Source organism: Theropithecus gelada, chromosome 12 (assembly GCF_003255815.1).
Source record: "Theropithecus gelada isolate Dixy chromosome 12, Tgel_1.0, whole genome shotgun sequence".
NCBI lineage: Eukaryota > Metazoa > Chordata > Mammalia > Primates > Cercopithecidae > Theropithecus > Theropithecus gelada.
The window spans coordinates 87,158,459-87,180,551 of record NC_037680.1 but is presented as its reverse complement, the minus strand read 5'-3'; the positions used below and the strand labels follow the sequence as shown (position 1 = coordinate 87,180,551).

Here is a 22,093-nt window from a genome sequence, read left to right as displayed (position 1 = left end):
TCTCTGTCAGAACATTTTTCACAATCAAGTGATTTCCAATACAACAGAGCACTTTTACCTGCTCATAAGAACCCAAGACCAAATCACAGATTTATCATGAGGTATTTTAATTTGGAGGTGCTCTTTTTGTATTTGAGGTCTCACCAAGATGGTAGTATGCTCTTTCTAATTATGTAAGATGGTGATGAGGTCCATGAAACCAAGAAGTGATAGCAATTGTCCACTATTATGTCTGGAGATTTTTTAGATCGATACAACCTCAACCATTCAGATAAGGATGTTCCTTGGTAGCCAATCCAATAGCACCATCTGGTTGACAGAAGCAAAGGCAAGCAACAGAAACTATGAGTCCAGAATAAATTGTTACGATTCCAGAGTATCTCACTCACATTTTAGATTCAAAATTTAGAAACTGTAAGTCCAGAATAAATTGTTATGATTCCAGAGTATCTCACTCACATTTTAGATTCAAAATTTATGGAATGAAAATGTAATTCTCTTGGCCTTTTTCTTTAATTATCATATCAGTTACATTTCTCACTTGCAAACAACAAAATCTACTCTGGCTAAACTTAAAAAAAAATTCTTAAAATAACACTTAACTACACCAAAGCTTGATCCTTAAAATACAAGAATGATAAATTGGACTTTATCAAAACTTAAAAATTTGACTTCAAAGACATTGTTAAGAACGTGAAAACATAAAACACCGACTGGCAGAAAATATTTGTAAATCATATTACTGGTAAAGACATGTATCCAGAATATATCAAGAACTTTGGTGATCTGCAGATGGTCTCCCTGAAGTATTCAACACTCGCATGTGAAGAAGTTACCCAAGGCTAGAAAAAGAACCACCTAGAAAGATCAGAGGGAACAGAAAGACTAAAAGACCTAATTCACAGAGTATTAGAGTCAGAGGAGCTGTGCTTCAATAGTGGGAAATAATTAGCCATAGTCTATATATGAGTCTGATTCCACCTAAGAAGTTATAAGAGCAAGATCCAAAAGGCTCAAACTGTTACCAAGTAATTAGCTGTGACCTATAACAAAACTCAAGGATATTTATTATAAAACAAAAATCTCTAGCGTCAAATAAATCAGTGTCTGACATCCAATAAAAAATTACCAGGCATACAAAGAAGCAGGAAATATTCATAATGTGGAGAAAAATAAGTCAATCAAAACTAACCCAGAACTGACCCAAATTTTAGAATTGACAAGGAAATTAAAGTAGTTATTATGACTGAATTTCACAGGTAAAAACAGTTAAGTAGAGTCATGAGAGATATTTTTAAAAACCAGCATTGAACTTATGGAGATAAAAACTACAATGTCTGATATTAAAAATCTGCTGGATGGGATTAACTCCAAAGTATATACTGCAGAAGAAAAGAGCAGTGAACTCAAACACATAGCAATGGAAACTGTAAAAGGAAACATGAAAAGGAAAAAATTTTTTTTAAAAATAAACAAAGGAATAGTAAACTGTTAGGCAACTTCAAGTGGTCCAATATATGACTCCCCAAAAGGGAGAAATTAAGGAACAGAAAACTGTGTGAAAATCAGTGGTTAAAATCTTCTAACTTTAATAAAAACTATAAACCAATAGTAGAAGCAAGCTCAATGTTCCTCAAGCACAAGAAACGTAAAGAAAACTACACCAAGGAATATTATAATAAAATTGCCCAAAACCATTAATAAAGAGAAAAATCTTGAAAATTGAGAAAAAAGGAAACATGTAGAAAGAAAAAAGATGAGGATGAAAGGATGATTAAGGATTAAGGATAAACATACTTAAACTACTAGAAAAAAAAATCTGTCAATCTAGGATTCTATAACAAGGAAATCTTTCAAAAACTTAGCCATTAGAGAAACGCAAGTTGTAGCTACCATGAGATGATATTACCTATCTATAAGAATGACTACGATTCGAAAGACTAGCCATGGCAAATGTTGGTGAGGTCTTCAAAGAATTGGAACTCCTATACGCTGCTGGTGGGAATATAAAATGTTACAACCACTTTGGTAAACAATTTTTAAGCTTCATAAAAAGCCTAGCATACACTCACCACATGATCCACCCATTGGATCCCCGTTTTCCCCCAAGAGAAATGACAACATATGCCCATAAAATATTTGCACACTAATGCTCTTAGCAGCTTTGTTTTGTAGTAGCTAGAAACAAACCCAAATATTCTGATATTCATACAGATGAGTGAGTAAAAAATATTGTAGTACATTCGCACCATGGAATACTCAGCAATGAAAATAAATGAGCCATTGATTGCCAAACACAACAACATGGAGGAACCTCAAAATAATTATGTTTGGTGAAAGAAACTAGACAAAAAGATAATTCATACTGTAGGATTCCATTTACATAAAGTGTTAGAATTCAAACTAATCTATAGTGACAGAAATAGATCAAGAGTCAACTAGAGACAGAGAGGGTAGGCAAAAAGGAGAGATAATGAAAAAGCATTAAGAAACGTTGAGTGTGCATGTTCTCACTTATAAGTGGGAGTTGAACAATGAGAACACATGGACACAGGGAGGGGAACATCACACACTGGGGCCCGTCAGGAGGTGCGGGCAAGGGGAGGGAGAGCATTAGGACCAATACCTAAAGCATGCAGGGCTTAAAACCTAGATGACAGGTTGATAGGTGCAGCAAACCACCATGGCACATATATACCTATGTAACAAACCTGCATGTTCTGCACATATATCTCAGAACTTAAAGTAAAATAAAATAAAGAAACATTGGGTGTGATGGATAGATTAACTATCTTGACTCTGGCAATAGTTTCACAGATGTATACATATGTAAACGTGCATCAAATTAAATACTTTATAAGTACAATCTATTGGATGTCAATTATACATTAATAAACTTTTAAAATATCTGTGTTATATATTTATCAAAATTATATAAATTCAGCAAAATCAATACTGAGGCATATATCACCATCTTAGGATAAACTGGAATACATGAATAAATCAGAAATTTGATTTAAAAATATAAGTAAATAAACAGTGGTGGTTTGTATTTCTCAGAACTTATCTGAGGAATATAACAATAAGCGTATAGATGTGTTTCCAGGAACATGACAGAGACAGGCTGATGAGAAAACCACAGCTACCAGAGCTGCCTCTGAGCACCGTATGCTGGAACGCAACTCTGATTATATCACTACAACCCAGAGCAATGCCATTTTTCCATTAGGAACTTTTGCACAAATTATTCCCCGCCCCCCCGCCCCTGCCCCCGCCAAAGTCAAATACCTCTTCCAACATTTGCATCAGGAAAATGCAAACTTCACTGCTCTCTCATACTGGATGCTTTTGAACTGAAGTTTCAATTGGGTTCATCTGACTAGTGGGGCTTGGGTCATGTGCTTGTATCTAGATGCAAGCAAGGCTGGGAATTCAAGTTCAAAATCCATGTAGGGCAGGAAATACTCATAATGTGTCAGTTTCTCCATCATTTCTGAAGGCCATTTAGAAGATAATGGGTAACTACAAATAATGATAGTTGCCAATTACAATAATGATTCAGAATGAAACCTATGCCAAACTACTAACATTTCTTTAAGCATCACTTACTAGGACAGAAATTTTGTACACTGCAGTATTTCAAACTTTAAATGCAACACTTTTTTAATGTTTATTATTGATACTAAAGAGATGAATTATAGTTTCACTTTCAGAATGGCATCAAAAGAATATGAAATATATTAGGAATACTTTAGATACACATAGTCCATTCATTTTTAAAGAATTTTCATATAACTTATCTGTAGTTTTAGAAAGTGGGATTACACCTTGGGCAAAATGCAATCAGTTCTCCAGAAGCTGAATTAAAGTATTAAATAGCAACTCTGGTAAGGCAAAATTAATAATTAATGTGTAAAAGATGGGACAGTTATACAAAGAGCAAGGAACAACTTGGCACAAGTTGATAAACACGTCAAATTTTCTACAGAAACTCATGGAGAAACTTAAGATTGTATTCTGATTTTGTAAGACCATTTCAGAAGAAAATCTTAACTCTGCTGGTTTCACTCACATAATTGATGACAGAAGGGTAGGAACTAAAGATGTTTTTAAAGCTTTCATTTGGAATTAACAAAAACTTTAAAAAACACAAGAGGAGAAAATTTTGAGGTTACGATAATAAGCTGAATTTGTTAAATTTAGATTGAAAGGGCCTGCAGGTCACCCACCTGGAAAGGTTCAGCATTCAGAAATGTTGGTTGGGAATTTAGGAAACATGGAATTGTCAGTGTCAGTTCTCAATCTTTATTTTGTTTGTATTTTGTAATAATGAGAATTTAGTTCAGAAAAAAAAAATTGCTGAAGCTTAAATAAGTTAGAAACTTAGTTCTCTCACACATCTGTTAAGTACAGCAGTTGGGCAGCTATGAGGCTCCACAGAATAAGAGACCCTGTTCCTTTTCTGAAGTGACTTCCTTTCCCAAGGTCCAACGTGGTTGCTGGTGCCTCAGCCATCATATCTGTATTCCAGTCATCTAGAAAAAAGAAAGAAGAAAAAATAGCAAGCCATTCCCTTTGGAGACAATTTCTATAAGCTGCACATTACTTTCACCTTCATTCCATTGGCCAGAACATAGTAAATGGCCACATCTATCTACAAGAATGGTTGGGAAATACAGTCTTTATTCTAACCACCCATCTATCTACTTGAAAAAGCTGGTCTTCTTTTACTAAGGAAAAGAAAGAGAGCAGATATCGAGCAACAATTAACATTTAGCTAACATACCCAGGACAAATGGCTCTAGCAACACTATCTCTCCCACTAAAGAAATTAAATGGCAGTAACAGCATCATCATAGAGATCGCTGCAAATCTAGTCTAATTTACAAAACTAGAAACTCATAATATTTGGTACCTTGAGAAATATTAGTGACAAATCTCTGGCAAGACACGACAGACAACATACGAAAATGTCAGGGCATCATGACTATATAGAACCATGTATGGTTCTTAAACTATATGGCATTTAAACTATCATAGCATTGCCATCAGCAATCTATAGCTACTAATCACTTTTTATAGGGGAAAATGAACAAATTTCAGTCACATAGATAGCATGTATAATGGCCTGGGTCTGATATATAATTATGACATGAAATTAGAAATGGTGGCTAACAGTTAACAAAGGTATAAAACTCTAATTTTGGATGACCACTTCATTGGTCAGTTCAAACTAGAGCATAGCCATAAGAGTTTTGACAAATTATTTAAGACATCCTTCTGAGAACTTTATGCTGTTTTATATCATACATTTCTCTAGGAAAAAAATTCAAAAGCTATATGCTCTGATTATTCAGATACAAAAAGAAAACTGGAAGAAACAGCAATCAGAAAGAAGAAAAAAGGCTAAACTCTGTAAATGGAATAACTGCTATCATTTTTCTTTGCCATTACCTTGACAATAAAAGGGTTCTATGGAGGCTCCTGATTTATGGTCCTTTCAGGCAGTCACTGCTGAACAAAGCCACATTGATTTCCTGAATTCAAGGTGGGGCAGTTCAAGGCCACTAACAATTGCAATTCACACATCTATTGGTTGATATCTATGAATTGCATCTGACCCAGACCAAATTTATGAATGGGGCTGATCTTAGTCTATTTGTCTTATCATTGACTAACAGAAACCTTTACTTTACAATAAGTCATGAGCACGCAGTGGACTTCTGACCTATGCCTGTGCTAGCTCTCTGGTTTGGAGACCTTAAGACTCTCTTTGAAGATTATGCACCAATAAAGCATATTAGTCTTTGATACAACTAAACGTTTAACTGCTGAGAACAGTATGATTACAGCAAGACTAACTTAAAAGAACTCAGTGAAAAAGTTCGATGTGTTTGTCTTGGGCTTTCCTTAGGTTAGTGTTATTAATAAAGTGGAATTATGAGGTCCTTTATGAAATATTTCCTCCTTTATAAAACATCATATGGAAAATATGTAAAGAAATAAAATAGGGATATAGAAAAGACTAACCCAAAACTCAGCACCAATAGACATATATTAATATATGCATAAAGACAAAGATTAGAGATAGGAAAAGGACATTAGAAAAAAAATCAAGCTAATATTTTAATAAATAACTGATATAGAATAAGAGAAGCCTGATATCATAGATGTGGTAAAGAGAAGAATTGGAAAAATATTGAAGAAACAAAGAAAAATTGAAGTCTTAACTATATAACTGGGGTAACTGGGGTCTATCATTTAAAAGCTTTCTGCAGAAGATAGCATGAGCTGAGTTGTGAAGGACAAGTAGGGACTGATAGAGAGAATAGCATATATAAAGATAGCAAGACCTGATCCAGTAGCCCATCTGGAGCACTGCATGCAAAGGATGAGGTAGGGGTATGAGGTGGAGATAACCAGAGTTCAAATCATCAGGTGCTTAATTCAGTAAGGCAGAGTTTAGTTTTGTCCTGAAGGCTCTACAGAACTACCGGAGTTTAAACAGAGAAGTAATGTGATCAGATATGAATGTTAGAAAAATCTCCAAAGCAAAGAGAAGAGCACATAGGAATGTGGTCAGTGGAGACAGAAAGACAATAATATAGGTTAGAAGTGAAAAGGTTGTGAACTTAAAGACACTAGTAAAGAGGAAAAGGCAATTAAATTAAAGAGTTGTTTAGAAAATAGAAGGTGTAGGCATTGTGAATCAATTGGATGAGGTGGTGCGAGAGAAAGAATAAGAAAGAGAGAAGTAGAAGAAGTCATCAACCGAACTTAAACCCCACTGACAGCATTAGACAGATCATTGAGGCAGAAAACTAACCAAAAAATTCTGGACTTAAATATGACACTTGACAAATGATAACTAATAGATATCTACAAAATACTCCACCCAGTAACCATAGAATATACATCCTTCACATCTACACACAGAACATACTCCAAGGTCAACCACATGCTAAGCCATTCAAATTTATTGAATTTCAATAAATTCAAAAACATAGAAATACTCTCACACCACAGTGGAATGAAACAGAAAGCAATCTCTCAAAACCATAAAATTACATGAAATTAATAACAACCTGCTCCTAAATGACTTTCTGGGTAAACAATGAAATTAAGGAAGAAATTTTTTTTCAATTTCCTTTAAATAAATGAAAACAGAGATACAACATACCAAAATCTCTGTGATGCAGCAAAAGCAATGTTATGACAAAAGATTATAGCACTAAATACCCACCTCATAAAGCTAGAAAGATCTCAAATTAACGATCTAACATCACACCTACAGGAACTAGAAAAAGATAAAGAAACTAACCCCACAGCTAGCAAAAGCAGAGAAATAACTAAAAGTCAGAGTGGAACTGAATGAGACTCAGACACAAAAATCCATACAAAGAAAAATCAACAAAACTAAAAGTGGGTTCTTTGAAAGAATAAACAAGATCAACAGACCACTAGCTAGATTAACAACAAAAAGAGAGAGATCCAAATAAACACAATCAGAAACAACAAAAGTGACAGCACTGATCCCACAGAAATACAAAAGATTCTCAGAAACGACTATGAACACGTCTACATATACAAACTACGAAAGAAGAAATACATAAATTCCTAGAAACACACAATCTACTGACATTTAATCAGAAAGAAATATTGAAACCCTTAACAGACCAATATCAAGTTCCAAAATTGATCAGTAATTTAAAAAAACCTACAAACTAAGAAAAGCTCCACAGCAAATAGATTCACAGCAAAATTCTATTAGATATACAAAGAAGAGCTTGTTTCAATTCTTTAGAAATTATTCCAAAAATAGAAAGAGGAAGGACTCCTTCCTAACTCATTCTATGAAGCCAGGATTCACCTGATACCAAAACCAAGCAAAGACACAAAGAAAAAAAAACTACAGGCCAATACTCCTGATCAACGTAAATACAAAAATCCTCAACATGATACTAGCAAATCAAATTCAACAGCATATTGAAAAGTTAATTCACCATGATGATGTAGCCTTCATTCCTAGGGTGTAAAGTTCATGCAATGTACACAAATCAATAAATTTGATTTACCACATAAAGATAATTAACAACAAAAAACCTGATCATCATAAAAGAGGTAGAAAAAGCTTTAGACAAAATCCAACATCCCTTCGTTATTTAAAAAAAAAAAGAAAAATTCAACAAACTAGGCACTGAAGCAATGTACCTGAAAATAAGAAAAGTCATCTATGACAAATGTACAACTAACATCATACTAAACAGACCAAAAAAATAAAAAAGAAAAAAAAAAAAGCATTTCCATTGAGAAGTGGAACAAGACAAGGATGCCCATTCTTACCATTCCAATTCAACATCGTCCTAGAAGTACCAGGCAGACTAATCAAGCAAGATAAGGACATAAAAGGCATCCAAACAGGTAAAGAAGAAGTCAAATTATCTCTCTTCACTGACAATATGATTCTATGCCTAGAAAACCCTAAAGACCCTGCCAATGGCTTCTGGAACTGATAAACACCTTCAGTAAAGTTTCACAATACAAAATCAATGTACAAAAATCCATAGCATTTCTATATACCAATAATGTTCAAGCTCAGAGCCTAATCAAGAATGCAGTCTCATTGACAATAGCTACAAAAAAATAAAATACCTAGGAATACATCTACCCAAGAAGGTGAAAGAGCTCTACAAGGAGAACTACAAAACACTCCTCAAAGAAATCATAGGTGACACAAACAAATGGAAACGGATTGGAAGAATCAATATTATTTAAATGGCCACACTTCCCAAAGCAATCTACAGATTCAACACTATTCCAATCAATCAACCAATGTCATTTTTTCCATAACTAGAAAAAACTATTCTACAATTCATACAGAACTAAGAAAGAGCTTGAGAAGCCAAAGGAATACTAAGCAAAAAGAACAAAGCTGGAAACATAACATCACCCAACTTAAAACTATACTATAAGGCTATAGCAACAAAAACAGCATGCTACTGCTACAAAAACAGGTATATAGACCAATGAAACAGAATAGAGAGCCCAGAAACAGAGCCACATACCTACAGCCGTCTGATCTTTGACAAAGTCAACAAAAACAAGCAATGGGGAAAGAACTTTCTATTCAATAAATGGTCCTGGGATATCTGACTACACATATGCAGAAGAAATGACACTGGACTCCTACCTTTCACCATATACAAAAAGTAACTTAAGATGGATTAAAGATTTAATGTAAGACCTCAAACTATAAGAATCCTAGAAGAAAGCCTAAGAAACACCATTCTGGACATTGGCCTTGGGAAAGAATGTATGACTAAGTCCTCAAAGGCACTTGCAACAGAAACAAAAATTCACAAGTGGGACCTAATTAAACTAAAGAGCTTCTGCACAGCAAAAGAAACTATCAACAGAGTACACAGACAACCTACAGAATGGGAGAAAATATTTGCAAACTATGCATCCAACAAAGGTCTACTATCAGGAATCTATGAGGAACTTCAACAATTCAACAGGCAAAAACCAACTTAACCCCATTAAACAGGCAAAATACATGGACAGACATTTCTCACAAGAAGACATACACCATATGTCTTCTCTTATGTCAGCAAACATGAAAAAATGCTCAACATAACTCAGAGAAATGCAAGTCAAAACTACAGTAAGATTCCATCTCACACCAGTAGGAATGGCTGTTATTAAAAAGTCAAAAAACAGATGCTGGAGAGGCTGTGGAGAAAAGGGAATGCTTATACACTATTGATGGGAATGTAAATTAGCTCAGCTACTGTAGAAAGCAGTTTAGAGATTTCTCAAAGAACTCAAAGCAGAACTACCATTTGATCCAGCAATCCCATTATAGAGAGAGATATATACTACTGGAGGATATATATGTATCCAAAAGAAAATAAATTGTTCTACTAAAACAATGTGTTCAATGCAGCACTCTTCAGAATAGCAAAGACATGGAATCAACCTAGGTGCCCATTAATGGTAGATTGAACAAAGAAAATGTGCTACATATACACCATGGGATACTAAACAGCCATAAAAAAGAATGAAATCATGTTCTTTCCAGCAATGTGGATGCAGCTGGAGGCCACTATCGTAAATAAATAAATGCAGGAACAAAAAAAACAAATACTGCATGTTCTTACTTTTAAGTGGCAGCTAAACATGGGTACTCATGAACATAAAGATGACAACAAGAGAAACTGGGGACTACTGGGAGGCATGGGGACAAGGGTTGGAAAACTGTTGGGTACTATGCTCACTATCTGGGTGATGGGATCATTTGTATCCCAAACCTCGGCGTCACACAATATATCCATGTAACAAACCTGCACACGTAAAGTCTGAATCCAAAATAAAAGTTGAAAAAATAATAATAAAAGAAAAACATGAATAAATATTTGCACGCATAAAAGTCACCATCCATGTTTCGGGCTTGAGAAACAATGCAGCTGGTTTTGTCATTCTCTGAAATGTGGTCTCTAGGAAAATGAAGAGAGCTAGGGGAAAATGGTAAGTTCACTTTTAATGATGTCCAACTTGAGCTGCCTGTGGTTGGCAAGGAAATAGCAGGAGGCAATTAATCGGTGAATCTGAAATTTGGCTCAATTTGGGGTTCAATGACTCATGTGGAACAAGACTTAAGAGAAATTCTTTAGAGAATGATATTGATGTGAATAAATTTATTGAGGATTATTGAAACCACAGTGTGTAAATGAGAAAAATATACCAGGTATATATGCTTGCAATTATAAAATATTTCAGTCGGTTTTGAGTTTAGTCTGTAGTCCTCCCTCATTAAGGAATTGGTATTTACCCTTAACCAGGTGGATCTGGTAATAGCGCCTTTCTATGTTGTTCTAGGCGTAGCCTATTACCGCCCTTGTCTCATTAGGTTTGACCAGGAGTGTGATGTGAGCCTATTGCTGAGTCGTAAGCTTTGCTTATGAAGTTGTAAAAGTCTTTGAATTTTGAGTCTCTCTTCATCAGCTCCCATGGACGTTTGCCCTAGGATTCTGCTGTTTTCAACTGAGTCTTCTGGCTCTTAGATTCTTCTATTGAGATTGTCATTGTTTTCTAGCAAGGATTGTGCTTCTTTTCTTTCTTCATGATATTAGGTTGGTGCAAAAGTAATTGCGGTTTTAGCCACTATCAACGGTAAAAACCACAGTTACTTTTTGCACCAACCTATATGTTGATTGAAAATATCTCAGAGCCCTAATTATGGGATGAATTTCTTCCTTCTAGATGCTTCCTTTGCAATATGATTGTACTCCCTCAGAAATAGCTCATTTCAGAAAGCTGTCTGCTTTCTTTAGGCCCAATACAACATGAATTACACTAAAAACACACTCTTAGGCAGAGTGAGTGGCCTCCTGCTTCCAGACTTCTGTTGACCTAAAGAAGTTAACGTATGACCAATGGGAAAAAGCTCCCAAATGCCTTATATATGGGCCCCTATTCCTGTTTACTTTTAAGTAATGTAGAAGTGAGTCAGGAAAAAAAAAAAAAAAGTCATCCTCCCAATTGTTCACTTTCTAAATTTATTTAGGATTGTGCAGACACACTAAATGATCCCAGTCACAATTGAGAAGGAAGTTTCCCTCCTCTTAATTTTTCTGCCAGTAAGAAATGAGTATGCCACAATGTACTTAGGTCCTCCAGAATGGGGTAGACCTGGGTTTGGAGCATCTGTTCGATCTTATACCAAAAGAAATATAGCTACCTTAACAGGACATACACCCTTTTCTAACAACTATGCAGTTGGAGAATCTATCCTTTATTTGCTTGTGACTCCAATACACAACCCTTTGGAATCTAGATATAGAGTTAAGGTATACTGTGTCAGATTGCCTGGAATCAGAGCTTGGCTCAGCAACTTATCAGCTGCACGACATTGAGCAACTTATTTAACCCTACTTTTACTCAATTTCTTCATCTGTAAAATGGGGATTATAATAGGACCTAGCTCATGATGATGTGAGGATTAATGACACAACATATGACAAGTGATTCAAACAGTATCCAGAATATAGTATGCACTCAATGTTAGCTGTTAATGTAAAAGTTAAAAAAGACTTTTTTCTTGCATTTGTGGCTGTTTATTTTGCATTGTTTGTGAGGTTTTATTTGTTTGGTTGGTTGTTTTGTTTCTTAATGAAGATGGGAACCTGATGTTGCTAGATGGAAATTAGGGAAGAATAAACAATGGATGTTCTCGAGTGGACACACACCATGCCTTGTTCCACTGTTTCAGGCAGTGACCCATCAGTATATGTCACTCAGGGAAGAAGAAAACACAGTGGTATATCCTGGCACCAAGAGCGCAGTATCTCTCTGAATGACAAGCAGCTGGGCTGGAACAAAGCCAGGGAAGGAATGCAATCTCTTTGGGGAAAAAAAAAAATCACAACACATCTTCCTATTCTGACAGCCCAGGGGAAAGAGGCAGCTTTACGGAATAAAACAGCAATGTACTATGAGGTCTTCCAATGAAAAGCATCAGAGAAGCACACCCTATTATTGTGCAAAAACCCCTACTTGTATGTACACTAAGAGCTTTGGCCGTCACCCGAATTGTGCTGTAAAGAGGAGAGGATTTTGACTGTTTTCCCCTGATACGGCATAACATTCTTTCTTCCTGGATTTGGCGGGTGCTGCCACAGCTGCTGCGAACAAACGACATTGTAGAGGAAGTCACCTGAATAAGAATTTTCCCTTTGTAACCTGAATGTGTTGGCCTTCTAAGAATATTGTGTAGGTATCGTTTTTGGATTCCTAAAATTTGTATCTACCACAAAGGTGGCAAACTAAGATTTAATCCTCCTGTAAATTCATCATAACCAGTTTATGAACAGTGGTTACAGACGGAAACCAAGAAAAGAGAAAAGATAAAGGTAAAAAGAGGTCACCAACAAAGAGTGAGAGAGAGAAAGACACAGAGAAGGGAAGAACACACACCTGCTGGAAATAATAAGAAAAATGTGAACTAATATTTATGCCGGGGGTTTTACTCTCTCCCTTCAGACGATAGAACGTTTATTTAATGAGTCTCTCTCTATCAAGTTGCCAAGCAGAACAGCTGTACCTTCTGGGCCTCAAGCTTGGGGAATGGAGCTAAAGTGTCATTCCCCCACGAAGCTTCTTAAACTGGGTGTCTCAAGTATATTGCACGGGGAAAATGAAAATCCCAAATAACCAGAATCTCCTCCATCCCAAGAATTGCCTGCGCCATCTAGTGGCAGCACGTAATATAACCTCGAAGAGGTTATCAACGGAATCTCTAGTTTCTTTTTCTGTAAAGTTAGGAAGAGTTAAATTATCCACCTAGTCACAAGATGTCAGTGCTGGCGAGATCTTAGCAAAGCCAATGGTCTCAATTCTGCCTGCACAAGAGAACCATATAGAGAACTTTTAAACATTAGATCAGTGCCTGGGTCTTCTGCCAAATAAAAGGAATCAGAATGTCTATGACAAGGGCCAAAGAAATTGGGATTTTTAAAAAGCTCTTCAGTCACTTAAGGTGAATCAAACCTTGAGAAACACTGAGCTAATCCAACACGTCCTTGTTTTAAAATGTAAAGATGAGGGACATGTTACCCTTTTTCGTTTAGTTGCTGGGAGAACAGAGACAGAAACTGAAACCCTCACTCAAATGTAGATATCTTATTAGAGCAATGTGAAAGTCATGACACTATGAAGGGTGAGGGTAGGAGGGAAGCAAGAAGTACCACTCAGACCCAGAAACTATCACTTCCCTTTAAAGTGGAGTGGTTTTGCTCTTTGCTTTTTTCTCTCTCCTGTCCTGAAATCCACTCCAAAATTGTTCAAACTAAAACTAAATCAACATATGCAAGCAGCATTTATTTGAAAAGATGCTTTTTAACATTATATATATAGAGGGAGAGAGAGAGTGAGTGAGTGCTTTTTTCCAAAGATGGTGGATTAGAAGCTTTCAGTGTGCCTCGGCCACTTGGAAATAGCGAGATCGTGCATAAAGATCAACAACTCTGTGAGCATGAATTCAAGAAGGAAAATGGGTAATATGGTTTGGCTCTGTGTCCCCACTCAAATCTCACCTTGAATTGTGATAACCTCCATGTGTCAAGGGTGGGATCAGGTGGAGATAATTGAATCATGGGGGCAGTTTTCCCCATGCTGTTCTCATGATAGTGAGTGGGTTCTCACAACATCTGATGGCTACATAAAGGGCTTTCTGCAATCCCTTGGCACTCATTCTCTCTCCTGCCACCCTGTGAGGAGGTGCTTCCCACCATAATTATAAGTTTCTTGAGGCCTCCCCAGCCATGTGGAACTGTGAGTCAATTAAACCTTTTTCCTTTATAAATTATACAGTCTCAGGGATTTTTTTCATAACAGCATGAAAGCAGACTAATACAGTAACTTGGTACTGGGTAGTGGGGGGCTGCTGTAAAGATACCTGAAAATGTGGACGTGACTTTAGAACTGGGAAACAGGCAGAGGTTGGAACAATTTGGAGGGCTCAGAAGAAGACGGGGAGATGTGAGACAGTTTGGAGACTTGTCAAATGATTTTGACCAAAATGCTGACAGAGATATGGACAATGAAGCCCAGGCTGAGGTGGTCTTAGATAGAGATGAGAAACTTGTTGGGAACTGGAACAAAGATGAATCTTGCTATGCTTTAACAAGGGACTGGTGGCATTTTGCCTCTGCCCTAGAGATCTGTGGAACTTTGAACTTGAGAGAGATAATTTAGGGTATCTGGTAGAAGAAATTTCTAAGCAGCAAAGCATTCAAGATGTGACAACTTGGATGCTGTAAAAGCATCCAGTTTTACATATTCACAATGATATGATTTGGAATTGGAACTCATGTTTAAAAGGGAAGCAGAGCAAAAAGTTGGAAAATTTGCAGCCTGACAATGCAATAGAAAAGAAAAACCCATTTCCTGAGGAGAAATTCAAGCCCATCACAGCAATTTGCATAAGTAACAAGGAGCAGAATGTTAATCACCAAGACAATGGGGAAAATGTCCCCAGGGTATGTCAGTCACCTTCATGGCAGCCCCTCCCATCACAGGCCCAGAGGCCTGGAAGGAAAAAATGGTTTTGTGGACCAGGCCCAGGGACCCCTGCTGTGTGCAGCCTAGACACTTGGTGCCCTGTTTCCCAGCCACTCTAGCCATGGCTAAAAAAGGCCAAGGTACAGCTCTGGCCATGACTTCAGAGGGTATAATCCCCAAGCCTGGCAGGTTTCACATGATGTTGAGCCTGTGGATGCACAGAAGTCAAGAATTCAGGTTTGGGGACCTCCAGCTAGATTTCAGAGGATATATGGAAACACCTAGATGTCCAAACAGAAATTTGCTGCAGGGGTGGAGCCCTCATGGAGAACCTCTGCTAGGGCAGTGTGGAAGGGAAAGGTGGGGTCAGAGCTCCCACACAAAGTCTGCACTGGGGCACTGCCTAGTGGAGCTGTGAGAAGAGGGCCACCATCCTTCAGATCCCAGAATGGTAGATCCACCACCAGCTTTCACAGTGCACCTGGAAAATTGCAGACACTCAGTGCCAGTGGCGAAAGCAGCTGGCAGGGATCTGCACCCTGCAAAGCCACAGGGTCAGAGCTGCCAAGGCTGTGGAAGACTACCTCTTGCATCAATGTGACCTGGATATGAGACATGGAGTCAAAGGAGATCATTTTGGAACATTAAGTTTTTATGACTGCCTTATTGGATGTCAGACTTGCATGGGGACTGTAGACCATTTGTTTTGACCAATTTCTCCCATTTGGAATAGGTGCATTTACCCAAGGCCTTTACCTCCATTGTGTCTAGGAAGGAACTAACTTACTTTGAATTTTACAGCCTCATAGGCAGAAGAGACTTGCCTTATCTCAGATGAAACTTTGGACTTGGACTTTTGGGTTAATGCTGGAGTGAATTAAGACTTTGAGGGACTGTTGGAAGGGTATGATTTTGAAATGTGATTTTGAAAGGGTATTTTGAAATGTGAGGGTATGAGATTTTGGAGGCACTGGGGTGGAATAATATCACGTGGCTGTGTCCCCACAGAAATCTCATCCTGAATTGTGATATCCCAGGTGTCAAGGGTGGGATCAGGTGGAGATAATTGAATCATGGGGGTGGTTTCACCTATGCTGTTCTCATGATAGTGAATCAGTTCTCATGAGATCTGATGGTTTTATAAGGGGCTTCCCACTTTGCTCGGCACTCATTCTCTCACCTGCCACCCTGTGAAGAGGTGCCTTCCACCATGATTGTAAGTTTCCTGAGGCCTCCCCTAAAAACCATGGAGAACTGTGAGTCCATTAAACCTTTTTTCTTTTTCTTTTTTTTTTTTTTTTGACACAGAGTCTTGCTCTGTCGCCCAGGCTGGAGTGCAGTGGCACGATCTCGGCTTACTGTATGCTCTGCCTCCCAGGTTCACGCCATTCTCCTGACTCAGCCTCCCGAGTAGCTGGGACTACAGGCACCTGCCACCACGCCCGGCTAATTTTTTTGTATTTTTAGTAGAGATGGGTTTTCACTGTGTTAGCCAGGATGGTCTCCATCTCCTGACCTCGTGATCCGCCCACCTCGGCCTCCCAAAGCGCTGGGATTACAGGCATGAGCCACTGTGCCTGACCTAAACCTTTTTTCTTTATAAATTACCCAGTCTTGGGAAGTTTTTCATAGCAGTGTGAGAATAAACTAATACAACAGAAATCCACTGGAATTGTGAAAGATACCCCAGCTCCCAAGGAGAAGAACATGGGCCAACAGCTCCTGTGACAGCGTCTGGCTGTCAATGTGTGAAGCCCCAGTACATGAGAGGGGAGGAGAACCTCCCTCTGTTATTCACCTTTCCACTGGGGATCCCAGCAACCCAGGCTGAGGGAGAGCACTTTTTTTGTCCCAAGTCCTGGAGCTAACTTGGAGAGAGGCTTGGCGGTGCTGAGAGGAAAAGACACAGAGAAAAGCTGCAGACATTTTCTCAGACCTAGGACTGAAAGTAGGATGCTATTTTTAACCTGAGCACATACAAAGTCAACCATTCTTTTACAATCTGGCACCATGGCTGCACAGACATTTTTGTCTTGGGCCAGAGATTGGAGCACTTGCTCTGGAGTGATGTAGAGGTCTTCACAGCCAGAATTATAGAAAGTGCCTCATCAGTAGGCACTAGAATTGTATTCTCCCCTGTCACAGGACCTAGAGCTGGAGGAAAGCTGCTACAGCTGTGGTTTCTCCTGGATGAGGAGACTTGCAGCCAGGACCAGGTTGGAGACATGGAACAGGTTTATGTGTATCATTTCTTCGTGGCCCAACCTCCTTCTCTGAGATCATGGTGCAGTGGGTCCCTCTCCACTCCACCCCCAGGCAGAAATCTGGGTATTTGAAACACCTGGTGACATTGACTAGCAACTTGAGATACCCCACCCTGCCTGTGCAAAGATCATGGTGCAGCAGGGCCCTCTCTGCTCCATGCCCAGGCAGATCTCCTAGCAGTTGCAGCTACCATTCGCCCAGATCAGCATACCAAGCCACCCAACCATTACTGTGTAGAGACTGTGGTGAAGCCCAGGCCCTCAACACTCCACACTCTGGCAGATCTCCAGGCATTCGGAGCACCCATTCACCTGAATCAACAGCCTGAGGCAGCCCACCCATCCTGTTCAGACACCATGGTGAAGCACAGCCCTCTTTACTCCATGCACAGGCATATCTCCAGGCAGTAAGAGCACCTGTTATCCTGGCTTGCCAGCCTGAGCTCTCCCACCCCTTCTGTGCAGAGATTGTTGTCCAGAAAGGCCCTCTACCCTCCACACCCAGGCAGATCTCCAGGCACCTAGAGCACCCACTCTCCTGGAATAGGAATTTAGGCCACCTTCCATCCCCATGCAGAGAACCTGGGGCCAAGAAAGTTTCCCAGCTCCACGCCTAGATAAATCTCTGGCTTGAAGGAAAGAGAGGGAAATAAAAGGCATCCAAATAAGTAAAGAAGATGTCAAACTGTCTTCACTGATATGATTCTATGCCTAGAAAATCCTAAAGACCCACCAAAAGACTCCTGGAACTGATAAATAACTTTGTAAAGTTTCACAATACAAAATCAGTGTCAAAACTCACTAGCATTTCCATACACCAATAACACTCAAGCTGCGAACCAAATCAAGAATGCAATCCCATTTATGATAGCCACAGAAAAAAGTAAAATAAAATACCTAGAACTATATTTAACCAAGGAGGTGAAAGATTTATACAAGGAGAACTACAAAACACTGCTCAAAGAAATAATAGATGACACAAACAAGTGGAAAAATATTCGATGCTCAAACCCCATTAAAAAATGGGCAAAAGATATGGACAGACACTTCCAACAAGAAGACATACAACATATGTCATCTTCATATGTCAGTAAACATGAAAAAAATGCTCCACATAACTAATCATCAGAGAAACACAAGTCGAAACCAAAATAAGATACAATCTCATACCAGTAAGAAAGGCCATTATTAAAAAGTCAAAAAACAACAGATGCTGGTGAGGCTGTGAAGAAAAAGGAATGCTTATACACTGTTGATGGGAATGTTAATTAGCTCAGCCACTGTGGAAAGCAGTTTGGAGATTTCTCAAAGAACTCAAAGAGAACTACCATTCAGTCCAGCATTCCCATTACTGCATTACTGGATATATAGATATAGATATAGATATAGATATAGATATAGATATAGATATAGATATAGATATATGATAAATTGTTCTACCAAAAAGACACATGCACGCACATGTTTATTGCAGCACTCTTCAGAATATCAAAGACATGGAATCAACCTAAGTGCCCATTAAAGGTAGACTGGATATAGAAAATGTGCTACATATACACCATGGGATACTAAACAGCCATAAAAAAGAATGAAATCATGTTCTTTCCAGCAATGTGGATGCAGCTGGGGCTATTATCCTAAGCGAATTAATGCAGGAACAAAACACCAAATACTGCATGTTCTTGCCTATAAGTGGGACCTAAACATTGAGTACTCATGGACACAAAAATGGCAACAATAGAAACTGAGGACTGCTGGAGTGGGGAGAGAGGCATGGGGACAAGGGTTGGAAAACTGTTGGGTACTATGCTCAGTATCTGGGGGATGGGATCATTTGTATCCCAAACCTCAGCATCACACAATATACCCATGTAACAAACCTGCTCATGTACCCCCAAATCTAACATAAAATTTGAAATTATAAAAAAAAAAAGTATAAACCTCCCAAGGTAAATAGGATATGAATATTTTTAATATTTTATTACATTTTACATATCCTATTCAACTTAATATATTCTATGTGCACAAACTTCACTGGTTGTAGGAGATACAAGGATAAATTCTTCTTTATGACATGCCTTGCTTAAAGATTATTTGAAACAAAAGTAGATATAAAACAGTAATACATTTTTAAAAATTTTAAATCAGGGTCAAAGGCAATGATGACCAAATAGTAAGATGAAATCTGGAAGAGTTAGCATACAAGAAGATACTCCTTAATTAGATCTTACACAAAGTTTGCTGAGCTTATTAGAGCTAATTCCGAAAAAAAGAAGGAAAGATATAATCAGTTAAAAGATTTCCATTCCCTGTTTGATTAAAAAAAAGACCAGCTTTCCAAAATATAGTTATTTTTCTTTGGCAGAAAATAAATGACATAGTTAACACATAGTATTAGATAAATGCAATGAAGGAAAATAAAGTAGGGAACAAAAAGGTATAAGAAGTTTAAGTATTAAATAGGGTGACCAGGAAGGATGCTGCTGAGAAAGTGAGGCACTGAGCCATGCAGCTATCTGTGGGGCAAACGTCTCAAGCAGTTAGAGGAGCAAGTACCAGAGCCCTGAGGAGGAAGTGTGCCTGCATGTTTGAGGAATAGCAGGAAGCTAGCAAGAGAGTAGTGCAACTAAGGTTACGTTCTATGTAGGTTATGTCACTTCTCTGTTCAATATCCTCTGATATTCTCATCTCATTCTGAGAAACAGCCAAATTCTTTGCAAGTAGGGCCCTAGATGATTTAGCCTCCATGAATTCATTGTCCTTCTCTCTTGCCAAGATACATGATCTGCTGACATCCAGACATCTTTGCACAGGAGCTCCTCGAGAAGATCCAATCTGCTTAAGTTAATTCCTTAGCTCTTATTTGTGTTTGGAAGAAAAGGAAATTATTTATTCAAGACACCCAAGGAACAGAGGCGGGAAATGTTGATAGCAAGATGGGGGTTATCAACAGCCATCTGAGAGACAGGAGAAGCAAAGGCAGAAGGACTTGTTTCCACCAAAGGCTCTGGAGACAGAGAGACATACAGAGTTTTGGTTTAATTCCTCAGATACTAAAATGCGGAGTGGAAAAGTTGAGCATTATCTTGTGCAACAGAAGAGGGACAGATGCCACAGAAGCTTCTAGTGCCCCTGCTAGGTGGAAGTTTTTGGTGAGGTGCAAGTCCAAGAAATTCCCTGTATGGAGGACCGGGCATGTTGGCAACAATAGTATCTGAGTATTTGAGAAATAATAAAAAAAAATCTTAAGTTTCCTACCAATTTGCCTTTATTTTGCAGAAAGGAAGGAAGGACACAGGGAGTTTTCGAAAGAGGGGAGGATGGTAAGGAAGGAGGGAGGGAGAGAGGGAGGAAAAAATAGAAAAGAGGGAGGGAAGAAGACCCTTATGGCACTCCATCCCTTCATGCACACACACACGCTCACCCACACACACACATACACAGTCACATATACCTCAAGCAGGTAGTGAATTCTATGCTGACAAGAGAGAAATGGCAAAGCAGACATTGGAAGTTGCCTGCTGAATACTTTTCTTCATGTATTTTTTCCAAAACTTTACACCTTATATGGAAACAGGCGTGAAAAATAATATTCTCCAGAGTAGATTAAATATGCAAGACCGAAACACAAAAGGAAAAATATTTTTCCTGGATTAAATGACATTTTCCTCAACTGGAAGGGATAAGCGGGAAGAAACTGCAGTCTGCATATTGCTACAGAGGCAGTATTTCCTACCACAAGGAGAAAAGCTGGGGACAGAGAGGGTACTGACACTGTTTTTATTTAAACTTTTGATATTTTGTTCATTGTGGATTTTTTTCATTAATTTAGATATCAGTAATTATACATTAAAATATGACGTATGTGACTACTGAGTTTTATGGCATCCCTTAGCCTTAGACCTAGTCCTTGAATGGATGCACAACACAGAAAGATGCCAGTTCTCCAAGCATGCCACACCACTGGACCAAAAGTGTCATGTTAATGGCATGATAGACATCCAGTGGTAACTTTAGTGGACAGATGACTTACAAATAAGAGGTTCCTCTGCTCCTCAAAATTTTGCACTGCATAAGAACTCTGAACTATAGGGTTATGTAAACCATAAAAAAGAATGAGGTTAGTAGCAAAATTGAGGCTGGGAATAAAAAATTAAGTTCTGCTTCTTGTGCATTTGAGTTTATGGACTGATATTTGCACCCATTTTACCAATGATTTTCAACCCTGGCTGCATATTAGAATCATCTGGAGTGTTTTTAGTATATATCAAAGACAGAATCTCACCCCAAAAGGTTCTAACTTAATTGGTATATTTTAGAAGCTTGCTAGGTTATAATGTGCAGCCAGAGCTGAAAGCCATTGCTTTATATTTTCAATCATCAGTGTTGCATGCCAGGTGCACCCCAACAATTGAGCCTCATAGAGAACCAGCAACTGTGGCAGACTCTCTCACTGCCTTCCCAATCTTTCCTTCTTATGTGGCTTCAAACAAATCTCAGTATGCAGTGCATACTTCAGTGAAGTATAAGACAAAACAGGGCTCGCTACAAAAAGTAGAGGGCTTGGGCACACAATTAAAATAACAAATAATTTTGTTAGCCCTAGCCCCCAGCCATGATCCTGCCATATTTTTTTACTATTTTTTGCATTCATTTATTGAAATGCTATTTGAAGCTGAAAGTGCTCACACAGGATAGGTGTTTGCCTTTGCATCTCCCATACAAATCTTGACAATAGGGCCATTTAGGATCTATGTAGAGAAGTCTTA

The 22,093-nt window shown here is 38.3% G+C and overlaps 1 protein-coding gene across 2 annotated transcripts in view; it reads right to left on the bottom strand.

Annotated features, from left to right (window-relative positions):
- The window catches only part of CPS1 (carbamoyl-phosphate synthase 1), a 191,330-nt gene that overhangs the window by 152,603 nt on the left and 16,634 nt on the right, over positions 1 to 22,093 (bottom strand). The window contains exon 1 of one of the 2 annotated variants that reach the window (XM_025405627.1): positions 3,289 to 3,523. The exons of the other annotated variant lie outside the window; for it this stretch is intronic. Coding sequence (XP_025261412.1) covers positions 3,289 to 3,306 — 18 coding nt within the window. The 5' untranslated portion in view covers positions 3,307 to 3,523. Of the gene's footprint in view, positions 1 to 3,288; positions 3,524 to 22,093 lie in introns of those variants that run through there. 2 annotated transcript variants of the gene reach the window in all.